The following is a 14,438-nucleotide window of genomic DNA, read 5'->3' as shown; positions in this document are numbered from 1 at the left end:
TCAAGGTTTAAGATTTGTAGTATGAAAGAAAATTTTTAGACTCCGTTTTCCCTCCAAGAAGTAGAAAGAATATTCCTAGGCTAAAACCAGAATGCCGTCACCCATGCCAGCGTGGGCTCCTGTGGCAAAGGGGTGCAAGCACACTCAGCTGCTTCTGAGTTTGGGTGCCACACAGTTGCATAGTGCCCTACTGCCAGCATAATAGCTCCTCTGCCAGTGTACTTACCCATTATGGCAGCAGAGTGGGCATCTACATCATTGCAACCCCATACTGCTTCCAAAGCTCCATTTATCCTCTTCCTTTGGATTGCACAGTTAAGCTATGCTCACAAGAATACTTACATAGGAGCAAGCCCAAATGAATGCAGTGAAACATATTTCTGAGTAAACCTGCATAGGATTTCTCTGTTATATACTCAAATTTGTATATTTATTTGTTTGGAGGAGATCAAAGGTACCGGGGTAACAAATTTTTCTCTGGTAGTTGGATGAGGCTTTAAAAAACCATTCATGTTAAAACTTAAGCTTACTGCAAGCTTATTATAGACTTTATACAAACTCACTAGAGACTTTTAAAAAATCCTGATTTAAAGTACATCATTGACCTACTATACATTTCAGTTATTCTGCCCAGATTGCTTTATGTATACCTCAGAACATCTATTTACATAGATTAAATCGAGACAAAATAAAAACGCCAATTCACCAAGGGACTACTTGTTTTTTTCAAATGGGGGCAGGAAGACATTTTCCCAGTCCAGAAATATGGGATTCTGCTTTTGTTTTGCTTGGGTGGGATGGTTGCTATCACCAGGTAGAATGTAATATAGGTAAATTTTTGAGACATCTAGATATGCTTAATTAAAATTACACATCACAGTGCCTATTGGTTTCTTCTGCATTCTTATGCTTTCCTTGCAGTGTTAATATTTGCTCATTTATTAGAACTGCTACATGGAGGGCTGCCTCAGTAAAAAAAAAAAAGGTTACTTTGAATGAACCTTAAGATACTTTCCACCTCTTCAGTCCTGTGGTTTGTGCATTACAGAAACAAACAGTTAATAATGCATCATTACTGTGTAACTGATGTTCTGGTAAAGGAAGACACCAAGAGGAAAAGAGCTGGATTGAAATTATAACACTGGGACGTAAATGTCTATAAATTTGATACTTATTTCTAGCTTTATTTGGTGGTATATACCATTATCCTTTATATTTCAGGCTTCAAACCATGGGAATTGGGGATCCTGGGGGCCATGGGGACAATGCTCTCGGACCTGTGGTGGAGGTGTTCAGTTTGCCTATCGTCACTGCAATAACCCAGCACCTCGAAACAATGGACGATATTGCACAGGAAAGCGAGCTATTTATCGCTCATGTAACATCATTCCCTGTCCTGTCAATGGTATGTTTTCTTTTAACCAAGTCAGTACCTTCACTGAGTACCACTTGTAGTACTTCAAGTAGTATGGAGGATGTAGCTCTGAATAACATTTTATGTCCCATTAATAACTGGATTATCGATTTGGTTGCAAATGGATATCTAAGTTGAAGGCGCAGAAATGGAAATCTGCTTTTGTGCATTTTTATATTACTAGTTAAATGTCTGTCATAATGATGAACAGAATACATATGAAGATGTTGCATATTTCAAAGACTCCAGAACATGCAGTGCAACATCTCTGCATGCTATCTGTCCCAAGGGACGTATTTGCTGTCTATGTCAAGTTTCTTAATGGCGAAGGTCAGGTCATCAAGTGTATGTGGTGTAGAGCAGCTTTTCTCTTAACAGAAATATCCTTGCATCTCCTTTGGTTTTAATCATTAACTTATAAAGAGATCCTAACTTTTTGGAAATATATTTTAATCACATCTGATGTTTTGTAATCCAGAAACAAAATAACATCATTGAAATTGCACAGATTTATATATATATCCAGTAATAAAGTTCAGCTTCAGCTGTAGCTGTACAAATGGTAATCACTGAAGATTAAATACAATTTTTATTCTTGCTTGAAGTGGAAAGCAAGGTGAGCACTGACCTGCTTGCAAGGAATAGCTACATTCATATAGTATAGCTGCAGTAACTTGAGCTGTCCTCTTTTACACCTACAGGCTTTGGTATCATGCAAGGGATCATAAGCAAACCTATGCAAACAGACAATTAATTGTGTATTCGTGCTATCATGAAGGCAGAGATCAATTTCTGACACAGGAATGCTAAGAGCAGTTCCTGTGTTTGGGATGGACTTAGCTTCTCATTCTAACACTGAATATTATTATTTAAATTGTGATAGTGGTATTCAATAACGGGGGGAAACATCTTGATTATAAAGCAGTTCAACACAGAGTGAACTTGCTCAGACAGTTGGTGCAAAGTCTGCAGGTGAATCACTATGTGGTTGCAACCACCATGTGGTTATACCCTTGGCTGAGAGGTTGGACAGGCTTTTTTTCTAGTTTTTGGTTTGTTGTAAATCTATAGCCTTTTAATGCCTATTCCATGACATATCTCTTCACATTCTGTGCACAGTTTACATGTATGTTGCACTGAGAGAATAATCTTTAGTGGATAGTAATGAAGGAATAATCATTTCCTAGCTAAAGCTTTTCGTCAGGAACAATGTGAAGCAAGAAATGGCTACCAATCAGATGCAAAAGGTGTCAAAACCTTTGTTGAGTGGGTTCCCAAGTACGCCGGAGTGCTTCCAGGAGATGTTTGCAAGCTCACCTGCCGAGCCAAAGGAACTGGCTATTATGTAGTTTTCTCTCAAAAGGTAACAGCTTATTTTTCAGATATATAAATACATATTTTTCAATGCCTCTGTGCACAGGGTTGTCAGGTCCCACAGCCGGAGGTGGGGAAATAGGGTTTTCAGGTCCAGGTTGAGAAACTCCTGGAGATTTGATGACAAAACCTGTGGAGCACAGGGATTTCAGCGGAGTACAATGCCATAGAACCCACCCTCCAAACCCTCCATTTTCTCCAGAGGAACTGATCTTTGTAATTGGAGATGAGCCGTAATGCCTGGAAGCTGGGTTACCCTATCTGTGTAGCAAGGTAGCTGAAGTCTATTCAGATCTAACAACTGAATATAAAACTGTCTGAGTGCCCCAAAATATACCATTTAGTCTCCTTCTTAACTGTTTCTGCCCAGACTGCTGTGTTTTCATTCTCTTTCCCTACAAGGTTGGTGATCCCTCTCCATCACCACCATTAGTAAAATGGATTAATTTGCCACCATTGCCACCTTCATTTGAATATTCTTGGTGCTAGCATATCTCTAGAAAGGGAAATGATATAGACAAGATGGACTGATTATTCTCCATGGGAAAATGTGTAACCTTTAATTAGATGTTGGCTTATCTTCTTGAACTTTCTATGAGCTATTGTAGGCCACCATTACTATGCATTTTGTTCCCCTGGAAAAGCAAAATGTAGTCTACACTTTTAGGACAATGTTTGCATTTAAACTTAACCTGGAGCAAATAACTGTGCCTTTAAAATAATCATGAAATTAGAGGAATTATTATAGTTATATAATGCATCATGAGTAGAAATTGCAATCTGAAATTGATACTGGAATAGTCCTGACCGTTTTTGGCAAAATGTCTCCATTATGGTATGACACAAAATTAAACGAGGAAGAATTACCACAGCTCACATAATCACTACTCATGGTTATTAATTTTTATTTTATTTATTTACATAATTTATACTCCATATTTCTGTTTTTATCAGGATCACCAAGGCAGCTAACAGATTAATATATATATAATAGAAATACATCTTTAAAATAATAAAATAGGAAGAGCCCTGATGGATCAGACCCTGTTCCATCTCATACTGGGCGATTCCGCACATGAGTAAAATAGGTTCGACCTAGTTCCCTGAGAAGGGTACTAATCTAGGTCAAAGCCATTGTTGTTCCCCACTGCAACCAGCTTGATCCCAGCTCGGAGGTCGGAATCATCCTGTGCCTCTTCGCCGCTCCATTTCGATTGGCTACTGTTCTACGGCCATTTTCCATCTATCCCCACACACGTTATAAAAAAACTGCCACAGGAATGGAGGGACGAAGTTGGCGTTTTTTGATTGGCCACCTACATTGGTACGTGGAAATCGTGCGACCAGCCATCGCTTCGAAAGCAAGAAAGAAGAGGGGAAAAACATTAGGCGCGATTTTCGCCACGGCGGTTTTCCAGCTGTACGCATGCCCAAAACACTCAGATGTGATTGACTGAATGGGGAACTCCTGGCACTAGAGATTCCGTACTTTACTGGAATCGAGCTGAGTTCGAGCGTGGTTCCCTGAAAAAGTAGTAGTTCCCAACTGGAGTCGGAAATTTGACTGTTACACGGGGCGAAGCTGGTACAAAACCACGTCGATCCCAGTGGTTGTGCGGAGCACTTAGGTTGAACGCAGTTCGAACTTAGGTTGATAACGCAAGTGCGGAATCGACCACTGACTCACACAGAGTCCAACCAGTTCTTCTGGAAGGCCAACAAACAGGCATAGAGGCCAAGACCATCCCCTGATGTTGCCTCATTAAAATCAAACAAACGGGGCATGAAGGAAGCATTACTAAGAGAATACCAGACAAAATAAAGTCTTCACCCATTGTGGAAGACAGTAGCAGAAGAAGACAAGTGAGTCTCTGGGGAGAGAATTACAGAGTTTCAATGCCATGACAAAAAGAGACCCTTTTCTGAGTTGCCTAACACATAATAGAAGGCATAGGCACTCACAGCAGCCCTCAGATGTTGACTGTAATGGTTGAATAAGTTCATAAAGGAGGATATGGTCCTTCAGTTATGAAGAAAAAGAGAAGTTTGGATTCATACCCTGCCTTTTTTTTCCTGTAAGGAGAATCAAGAAAAACTCCTTTCCCATTCCCTCCCCAAAACAGACACCTTGTGAGGTAGGTGAGACTGAGAGAGTTCCAAAGAACTGTGACAAGCCCAAGGTCACCCAACAGGCATCATATGTAGAAATGGGGAAACAAATCCAATGCTGCTGATAGGACCAACACTCTCCATCTAACACTATACCTGCACATTTGAAGACTCCCAATACTTGTGTTGCCAATTTGTCAAATGGGAAAACAAGAATTATTTCAGGTTTGATTACTGGATAAATTATTCACATGGAAATGTACTTAGTTGCCTACCACTAATGATAAAATATATGTTGACAGACCAATCATATAACAATAAGTCTCCCATTTTAACCCATAAAATGACTTTATTGAACAGGTGATTGATGGAACAGAATGTCGCCCATATAGTAATTCAGTCTGTGTCCGTGGCAAATGTGTGCGAACGGGATGTGATGGCATTATTGGCTCAAAGCTCCAGTTTGATAAATGTGGGATCTGTGGTGGAAACAACTCTAGTTGCACAAAGATTATGGGAACTTATAATAAAAAGAGGTAAGACTCCGAAGATATCCATGACTTTACAAGTGGAAATGTTTGTGGTGATAATAGCTATACATAAATTTTTCTTGTAATAATGTGTACATACAAAAAGCCTCAAAAAAAGCTAATTAAGGGCAGAAACAGGCATATTACGTGTGAGGAAATCGCCTGAAAACAATGCTTTGGATGCTAATGGATGCAACTGCAATGTACAATGTCTGTCTTGAGCCTAATAGTGCAATCCAGCTAGGAGGGGGGCAGAGTGGGGCAGAGTGGTGCAGCAGCAAGTGGTAGAATAGCAAAGACTATGCCATGCTTTCTCCAAAGGGGTTTGGGGCGGGTAGAAGGAAGGGAAAAACTGCTGGCCAAATTGCCCCATAGACCAAGCAGGCTTACACCACACTTTAGTGCAACATAAGTCTGCAGGTTCGGAGGCAGACTGGAATGCTAGTGGAAACCGACTAACATTGGCTCCACCCCCATGAATGCCCAGGCTTGCCCCACACACTGCATCTAAGTTGATGCCGCCATTATTCTGCAGTGGCCAAAAGTTCCAGGCTTTGCTGCTGAGGAGCTGAGGGCCTGCTGCCCACCAGCACCTTTGCCTCATCCATCAGTGGGGGTGCCCCTTGTGTTGGCAGATGGGGCAAACATGTTGGTGCACCCCTCTGCCACTCCCTATGTGTGTTTGCCTGCCCCCCATCTGGACTGGTCTGTCCATGTTAAAAAACCCAATCCATTAATCTTTTGAGGTGGTACCGATCACTGAGCAATGAACACCCTTTATACATGGTGAGTATTCATTAGATAAGAAACGCTGCCTCTAACAACATCAGTGATAACTGTTTCATAAAACTGAGCTACTATTCAGCCCTATTCATGGGTTATACAAGGCTGTATGGCTCAGTTCACATGTTCCTTTCAGCTCTCCATTCTTTGGAGGAAAGAAATGCTGAACCAGCCCTTTGCCCAGTTGGATGGCCTGGCTCCTATTATTGACTGTTGACCTAGTACAAGACAGCAGCATGAGCTATTTGTCCACCATACTACTGCACTTCTTCACAGGTTTGCTCCATTACCTAAGTTTAGGTTTAGGCCCCATTGTAATGCTGTAGATACTCATCAAATGTACTCTGTGAATTTTTGTTAAATTAAGAAATATGAAGTTAATAATTAATAATATCATTCAATACTAATAATATTATTTGTAAAAGTACAAGATATATATTCCATTCTGGTTGATTTTAATAGTTTTCCTAGGTTAGAAAACTATACCATTGTTAAAAGGATTTTCTGAAATCCTAAGCATCCTGTACCCTCTGATGAAGAACATACTTTGAAATTATTGGTTTTTATGGAGCTCAACATAACTTTTCTTTATTTGTTCTATTATAAGGGTTTTTCTACGTACATATATAAATATTCCCTGGTTCAGTTATAGAACAATAATTTCACCTTTTTACTATCATTCCCCTACAAGCGTACTGAAATGACTCTATGACTGTCATTAACTTTCCTATACATGTCAACTGGACTTCTATACTCTTGGCTACATTTTTATCTTGAAACTGGGCCATATGCAATTGTATAGACACATGAGGTGTATTCTGTTAAGTTTTCTACAAGAATATGTAAAATTAATCAAATACATAGGATTGGATCTCCACTGATAGGATTTCCTTCAGCAGAGAAGTATGGTACTTCTTCACCTCTGCCTTCTCACTGCCACACAAAATGCTCCCCAAAATGGTACACTAAGAGATTAGGGGATCCTCAGGCACAACATGTCTGTTGCAGGAGAGAATAACTGGCAAAACTCATGCCCACGCATACCCTTTCATCAATGGAAGTTTTCATTGGACCCACATTATCACTTTGAGAATATTCTGAGATTTTTTCCCCCATGAACTGCAGATAACACTGATGTCACTTCAGGGTATTTGGATCAGCTATCCTTAAGATGATATTCAAGACAAACACGTTACTAGTGATTCTCAGAGGCGTACATTCAGATATTCCCAATCCAAATCAATGCCTAGAATTCTTTTTTTATTTCAGATTGGAAAAGCCCAAACAAGGCACTACGAATCTTTTGGTATTTCTGAAACCCACCTCCCCTGAAATATCATTACTATCAGGGTTGTTTGCGGGTCTTGTGTTCAATGGGTGCTAAGCCTGGCCTCCAGAGACCAAATTACCCCCATTAATACCAGTGGATGACAGACTGACCATTTCAGAGACCAGCTCCAGTTGGTTGATTCCAATGAATTGTAGACCAGGCATCCAGAGCCAGGCCTCTCTTGTTGACAGTATTAAAATAACTGAAACATTATCCCCAAGGCAATTTCCAAAACAATATACACAATTCAAATAAATTTGAGAAAAACATCGTCATGCTTTCTGACAATATGAAATGAAATTAAAATGAAAAATTTAAAAATGCATGCCCATAGCTTGTGTTATGTTCTATTTACTTCGGTGGGTTTTGAAAGAGTACTCAGTTGTTCCTCACTAATATGCTATTTCTTCTTTTTTAGTAAGGGTTACACAGATATCGTGAAAATACCTGAAGGAGCAACACACATTAAAGTTCGACAGTTCAAAGCAAAAGACCAGAGTAGATTCACAGCCTATTTGGCTCTGAAAAAGAAAAATGGTGAGTACCTTGTCAATGGAAAGTACATGATCTCAACTTCAGAAACTATCATCGACCTCAATGGAACTGTCATGAACTACAGTGGCTGGAGTCACAAAGATGATTTCTTGCATGCAATGGGATATACAGGCACAAAGGAGACCCTTATAGTACAGATTCTTGCAACTGACCCAGCTAAATTAGTAGATGTCCGCTACAGTTTCTATGTGCCAAAGAAACAAGAACAAGTCACAAACTCTGTCTCAAGCAACAGCAGCAGTAACAAAATGATACCATCTCTTATCCAGCCCCAGTGGGTGACTGGACCATGGCTTTCCTGTTCTCGAACATGTGACACAGGCTGGCACACAAGAACTGTCCAGTGCAAAGATGGAAATGGAAAATTAACAAAAGGATGTCTTCTGTCTCAGAGACCTTCAGCATTCAAGCAGTGCTTGCTTACCAAATGTTAACCTGTGGTTGGTGCTTCTTTAGGAAAAAGTCTCATGAAGACATAGTCAACAGACTGACACCAAGGTCTACCTGGCACAGAGAAAAGCCAGTGCTTCAGTATACTTCCATATCATCTGAAGTTATGGGCAGAATCTGCCTAATTGGACCAAATGAAGATATGTAGTGCTCTGAGTGATTGCAAGGTGATCTAAACATTTGTTTTCAAAAGCCCTCTATACCTGCAGTTAAAGAAGACGATAAATCAGTGAATGGTGATCATGGGATATCTAAAGGTTACAGAATAATTTCCCTTTTTTCACCTACCTCTAACACAGTATGTCCTTACACATCTTGTCATATTTGTCCATGATACCATAATAGTTTGTTGTATACTATTTGTAAATACCTTTTCTTCGGTATATCACTTTATATCACTTGACCTTCTTTCAAAAGACCTTTCTGTATGACACAAGTGATTGACCAAAGTTTGTCTGCAGCCATGGGGCATTCTTTCATCTTTTTTTTTCAGGCTGTGGATCTTTTACTGGAAAATTAAGAGCTTGCTGCTTTAGGGGGGGTGGGGAAAGATTTAATACATTTTTGACAACAGGAAATTCCATTATGGGAATTTCCTAACAGTGAATTAATTTCTATATTAATATCTTTCTTTCAAGAAATTTTCATTTGTGTGCACTTCTGCAGCAAGAAAAAAATAGCTGCCAGTATGCTTCTTTAACAAAACAAAAAAAAGGACATACTCTATTCCCTACTAGCAATGCAGATGAAAAGAAATTATCAAAAGTAGAGTTCAGCTCATGCTCCTTATGAACCTTTAGGTAATGCACCTTTTCTGTATGGTATGGATGCCAATGGGAAAAGAGGATTGATGAGGAAAAATGCACATATGGAAATTCCATCATTCACAGGAGACAGATGATAACAGTAAGATGTGGCGAGTCACTGACTCATGCCCTAAGTGGCCAATAATGCAAATATTGTGAAACCTATTCATATCTTCTATCTCTATTAGCTTCACTGTGCCTTCCTCTAGAAATCTAATGACATATAATGTATCCGTTATTTAATGAAGAAGCTAAAAGTCAAAAGCATGTAAGTGATTTATAGTGTAATCCTAAGCAGAGGTACACTCTTTCATATCAATTGAATAGAATTCTGCTTAGTATTGAATCTTTAATGTATTTAACAATACTTCTTATCCTGGTATACTTTTCACCATCCTGAACACCCTAATCCAGAGATCTGCAGATGCTCAGATTTGTACACAGTCTCCTGTGTGTACAAGTTGCCCATTATTTCAATAGCAGGAACCAGTTTGAATAAGCTTTTGAACAACTAGATTGGATTCTTCCTTTGAAATGAATGGAATGTACATCAAAGGTTCCTTGACTCAATGGAGGGAGGCATCTATGCTCAATTTCATGTTGTTGTTGGCTAATTCTTTAAAGCAAAAGAAAACAAATTTGAAGGTTTCGCATTTTTTTACATTAATGGCCACAAAGAAATTAAACCGTGTTTAGATGTAGTAGCTACAGCTAGTTCTGCCACAGACCAAAATAATTTTCCCCTGAGATGACAGGCAAAGGAGCTTTCCATTTTAGAAAAATAACCGATAAATACCTCACAGGAAATCTGGAGAAATTAATGTGTGAATGTTTTTATAATATGGATAAAATACTATATATGGGTATACAGTATGAATTAAAAGAGGCTACACCTCGCCTCAGTGCCTTACATAACTAATGAAGCTATATAAGTACAGGCAATTATAACTTCTTGAATTCCCATGTGAGTTTAGTTTAGTTTGATGGAGTCTGTATCAAGGGTCAATAATCTTTTTTGAGCCTGTGGGCACCTTTGGAATTCTGACACAAGGTAATAGGTGCAACCACAAAATGGCTGATACAGGAGGCAGAACCAACCATAAAATGGCTGCCACAGGAACCAGTCACAAAATGTCAGGGAGCGAGGTTACACATTAGTCTTATAGTAACTCTCCAACACTTCAGACAGAAGCACTGCTTAATAGAATACTTTAAAATTAATATAGTTTTTAAAATATTGTCTTCCTTACACACAGCTTATCTTTAGTCAAGCAATGAAGAGCCTTGTGCTGTGGTGACAGCTGCTGCCAATTTTTTTAAAAAAATCTGTGCAGTCAATCAGATCTCTACTGACCTATCAGACAACATGCTAGACAAAAGCCCCACCTGGCCCCACCCACTTTCTAGTTGTTAGAGGATCATGCCATCTTTGCTGATGGAACTGGAAGACTATCAGTTTAGTACACACAGATTAGCAACTATCTTGTATTCCTGCAACAATTCCAAGAAAAACACCAAACCCCATTTACATGCATAAACAAGGATTTCGTATTACTGTAGAGAAAAGGTTGTTTTTCTTCAGCTTCCAACAAAAAGGGAAGGAAAGCATTGAGGTTAAAAATGGGTGGGATTAGCCTCCAAAATGGTTCCAAATTATTATTTTTATGCTCCTATAAGAATGAATTTTCTCATTAAAACTGGTCTGTACTTTTTGACTAGGATGATGAGGCACTTAAAATAAATGAGGGGAGCAGTGAATCAATCTCCCTCTAACAACCTATCTGAGCATCTTTTGACAAAACATGATCCAGGAAAAAAATTGCATGTGATAAATAAAATGTGATACATAAAGGAAAAGGAGATCTCAAAAAAGAGAAGGCAAGAGGCTTAATATAGATATTGCATACATAAAGGTCTAAGTGCCATATCAAGTATACATCAGCCAAAACTCAGATGAAAGCGTGGAAGAATGTTAATTTTGTGCTTTCATAATTGTAGCATGATTGTGGAACATGTATCACATATGTGCTAATCAAAATTAATTTTAGTAAGAACCAAACACAGCAAAAATGAAGGTAGCCTGTGTGTTCTTGCCCTTTTCAATACCCTCAGTCCAGTACTTGCCTTTTTTGTTACTTTTCTTGTTCTAGTCATATTGGTTGATGCAACTGCTTAAAGTAAAATTGGTGCCAATTATGATACTTTATAATTTCTGTCTATTTCTGAAACAGGCTAGTCCCAAGAGTGTACTTCCTAGTCACCTACTTCTTTGCTGAGTTAGTTATAAATTCTGAGAATATTTTGCTAACTGAATTTGCAAGTCATAGCTGGAATTACAGTTCTGAGCATCTCTGGATTGGGGATGGAGCCATTCCCATTATCCCTAGCAATAAAAGCTAGCTTTCTCGTTAGTAATTTATACTAGAAAACCAACCTCTAATCCCAAAACTGCTTGATCTCCTTGTAATCAAGAAGGTATAGTGAGAATAAGTGGTTTGAAGATTACAACCAAGATCTATTCAGTATGGTCTGATATAATTATCTTCCTGTGGAAACAGTTTATCTCATGTTGGGGGTGGGGGGATGATCACAGATGTAAAAAAAATCTATAAATTAAATTTTTAAAAACTTTAAAAAGTTGAAAAGCAACATAGCACTGAAAATAAATAATTTATTGTTTTTACACAAGGGTATGTGAATAGATGTAATGAATTTATTTATTCTTATTTAACATGGAATGCTATTGTGAAAATTCTTCTATATTTAACATGTTTTGCTACAATTTCTTTCTCTTTTTTCTTCTTCTCCTGCTCCCACCCCCTGTCTTAATTTATGCTTTATATATGAATGGAAAGTACTATGTGAACTTACCAACGCACAACACTGGTTACTTTTATATTGTTTTTCAATTGAATTTTATTATGGAATGTCTGTGTGTATGTGAATGTGGTGCATGCATGTGTGAGTATGAAATCTAGGATGAATAAAGATATTTGGGTGTATGGAAGTGTGGCTGTGTCACATCTATAAAGATACAGAAAGCACATGCATACATAAATATGTATGTATCAGTATATTGACATACATTATTCAATTACATTTTTCCTTTCTTTAAAACAAACCTACTTCTCAACACATTCATAAAACTTTTACTTGTATTCACAGCATATAATAAGAGATGTTTTAAGCACCTCTAAGAGCACTCCTATAAGCCTTCATTATTCTGCCTCTGGTGGATGCTCATGCTATCTGAGGCTTTCTTATGATATTGCTTTAGCTAGTATGATCATTATTGGAATGAAGATCATAGGAAACAATGCCATCCTAAGAATACTTTCCCAGTATTCCTATTATTTAGTAGGATTCTGATCAGAGCTGCTTAGGATTGCTGTCTGTGTGAAATATTTCCATCTTCAGGCAACCTTGACTAACTTGTACAATAAGCAGCGTTCCTGTTAACCCAGCCTATTCACATGAAGCCATTAATTGTGATGTAAAGACAAGCTATTACCAAGGGCACAATAGTTGCCACTGGGAAGGCCAAGAGTTGTACCACAACTAGGTGCTGAGTCCTAATGCTAGGGTTCCCAATGTCTAGGTGATGGCTGGGGATCTCCTGCTTTACAACCTTCAGGTGACAGAGATTAGGTCACCTGGAGAAAATGGCTGCTTTCAAAGGTGAACGATTTGGTCAAAGAGCCAGTATGGTGTAGTGGTTAAGAGCAGGTGGGCTCTAATCTGGAGATCCAGGTTTGATTCCCTACTCCTCCACATGAGCAACGTCCTCCTATTTGGTGAACCAGATTTGTTTTCCCACTCCTACATTCCTGCTGGCTGACCTTGGATTAGTCACAATTCTTCAGAACTATCTCAGCCTTACCTACCTTACAGGGTGTCTGTTGTAGGGAGAGGAAGGAAAAGGCGTTTGTAATCCCCTTTGAGTCTCCTTACTGGAGAGAACATGGAGTTATAAATCCAAACTCTTCTTCCTTATACCCTACAGAAGTCCCTCTCTTTCCCAAACCTTACCCTCAGGCTGCATCACCCAAAACTCCTAGTATTTCCCAACATGGAGATGGCTAGCACGTAATATACATCTTGCTGAGACTTCAAGGAGGCTTGGAATGGAATTAGAATTCAAATCTACTTCTTACACAAAGTAAACAGAACTTTGCATTCTGGATTCAGTAGGAGTATCCTTAGTAAAAAAAATTTAAAGGGGAATGTAGCACACAAATATACAATAGTGCCCCTGACTTTTTCAGATTATTGTGCAGTTCCAAATTGAGAAATGCCAGATTTCCTTCTTAAGTGCATACGTTCATCATGTCTAATGAATTCTACTGACCTCAGTAAAACTTAAGGTGACATGGAAACTAGGAGAAATTAGAAAACTTTATGCTAATTCCCTCAGAGAAAACTGTGCTAGTTCTTGAATACTTGTCCTGAAAATAATAATAAATGTAGAAAAACAAGCAATTGTGAATCGGCTACTGCCACTGAACTCCAAGAACTGAAACCACATAGCATGTTAACTAGGCACTTAGGAAGTTAGCTCCCATGAAGTCTGTTTGTAAATTCTCCACTGTCTGTGCTACTTACTCTGCAGTAATCTGGGGACACTGATTTAAATACAGTTTCAGTGGTGCAAATCTTACTAAAGCAAATCTGTGAATTGCCACAAATATGGAACAAACCATATTCTATAATGAATATTGTATTATGAAATATTTTTGTGAAGGGCCCTTTAATCAGTTTTGTGTGTCTGTTGCTCCATTATCTTAGTTCCATCTAACTACTAATGTCTCAAAGCACTTGAAATGTTCAAAAACTTTTAAGAAATGGCCACAAGACCTGAAAACTACTGCCTCTGCTTCGAAGTTGTTAGGTATATATATTGTCAAAAAGTTGAAAAAACTGGCTTAATTGGTAGCAGGAATAGGCGTTAAAGAAAAACACAAGTGGGCATATAAGGAAAACTCAGTCACTGATTTAACGACCTGAATGATTCTGCGTTGATTAACAGTATGGAGAATCAAGGTTTGGTAAAAGAAATCTAGCAATTTAAATGCCAAGGACTGCAATTT

The 14,438-nt window shown here is 38.6% G+C and overlaps 1 protein-coding gene across 1 annotated transcript in view; it reads left to right on the top strand.

The window, feature by feature from the left end:
* Positions 1 to 13,026, top strand: part of ADAMTS5 (ADAM metallopeptidase with thrombospondin type 1 motif 5) — a 74,604-nt gene extending 61,578 nt beyond the window's left edge. The window contains exons 5-8 of the mRNA XM_048493891.1: positions 1,222 to 1,405; positions 2,602 to 2,777; positions 5,258 to 5,433; positions 7,959 to 13,026. Coding sequence (XP_048349848.1) covers positions 1,222 to 1,405; positions 2,602 to 2,777; positions 5,258 to 5,433; positions 7,959 to 8,529 — 1,107 coding nt within the window. The 3' untranslated portion in view covers positions 8,530 to 13,026. The remainder of the gene's footprint in view (positions 1 to 1,221; positions 1,406 to 2,601; positions 2,778 to 5,257; positions 5,434 to 7,958) is intronic.
* Positions 13,027 to 14,438: the final 1,412 nt, after the last annotated feature.

The sequence above is a fragment of the Sphaerodactylus townsendi genome, linkage group LG04, assembly GCF_021028975.2.
Source record: "Sphaerodactylus townsendi isolate TG3544 linkage group LG04, MPM_Stown_v2.3, whole genome shotgun sequence".
Taxonomy (NCBI): domain Eukaryota; kingdom Metazoa; phylum Chordata; class Lepidosauria; order Squamata; family Sphaerodactylidae; genus Sphaerodactylus; species Sphaerodactylus townsendi.
The sequence above is the reverse complement of the archived record's forward strand: the minus strand, read 5'-3'. Positions and strand labels throughout refer to the sequence as shown.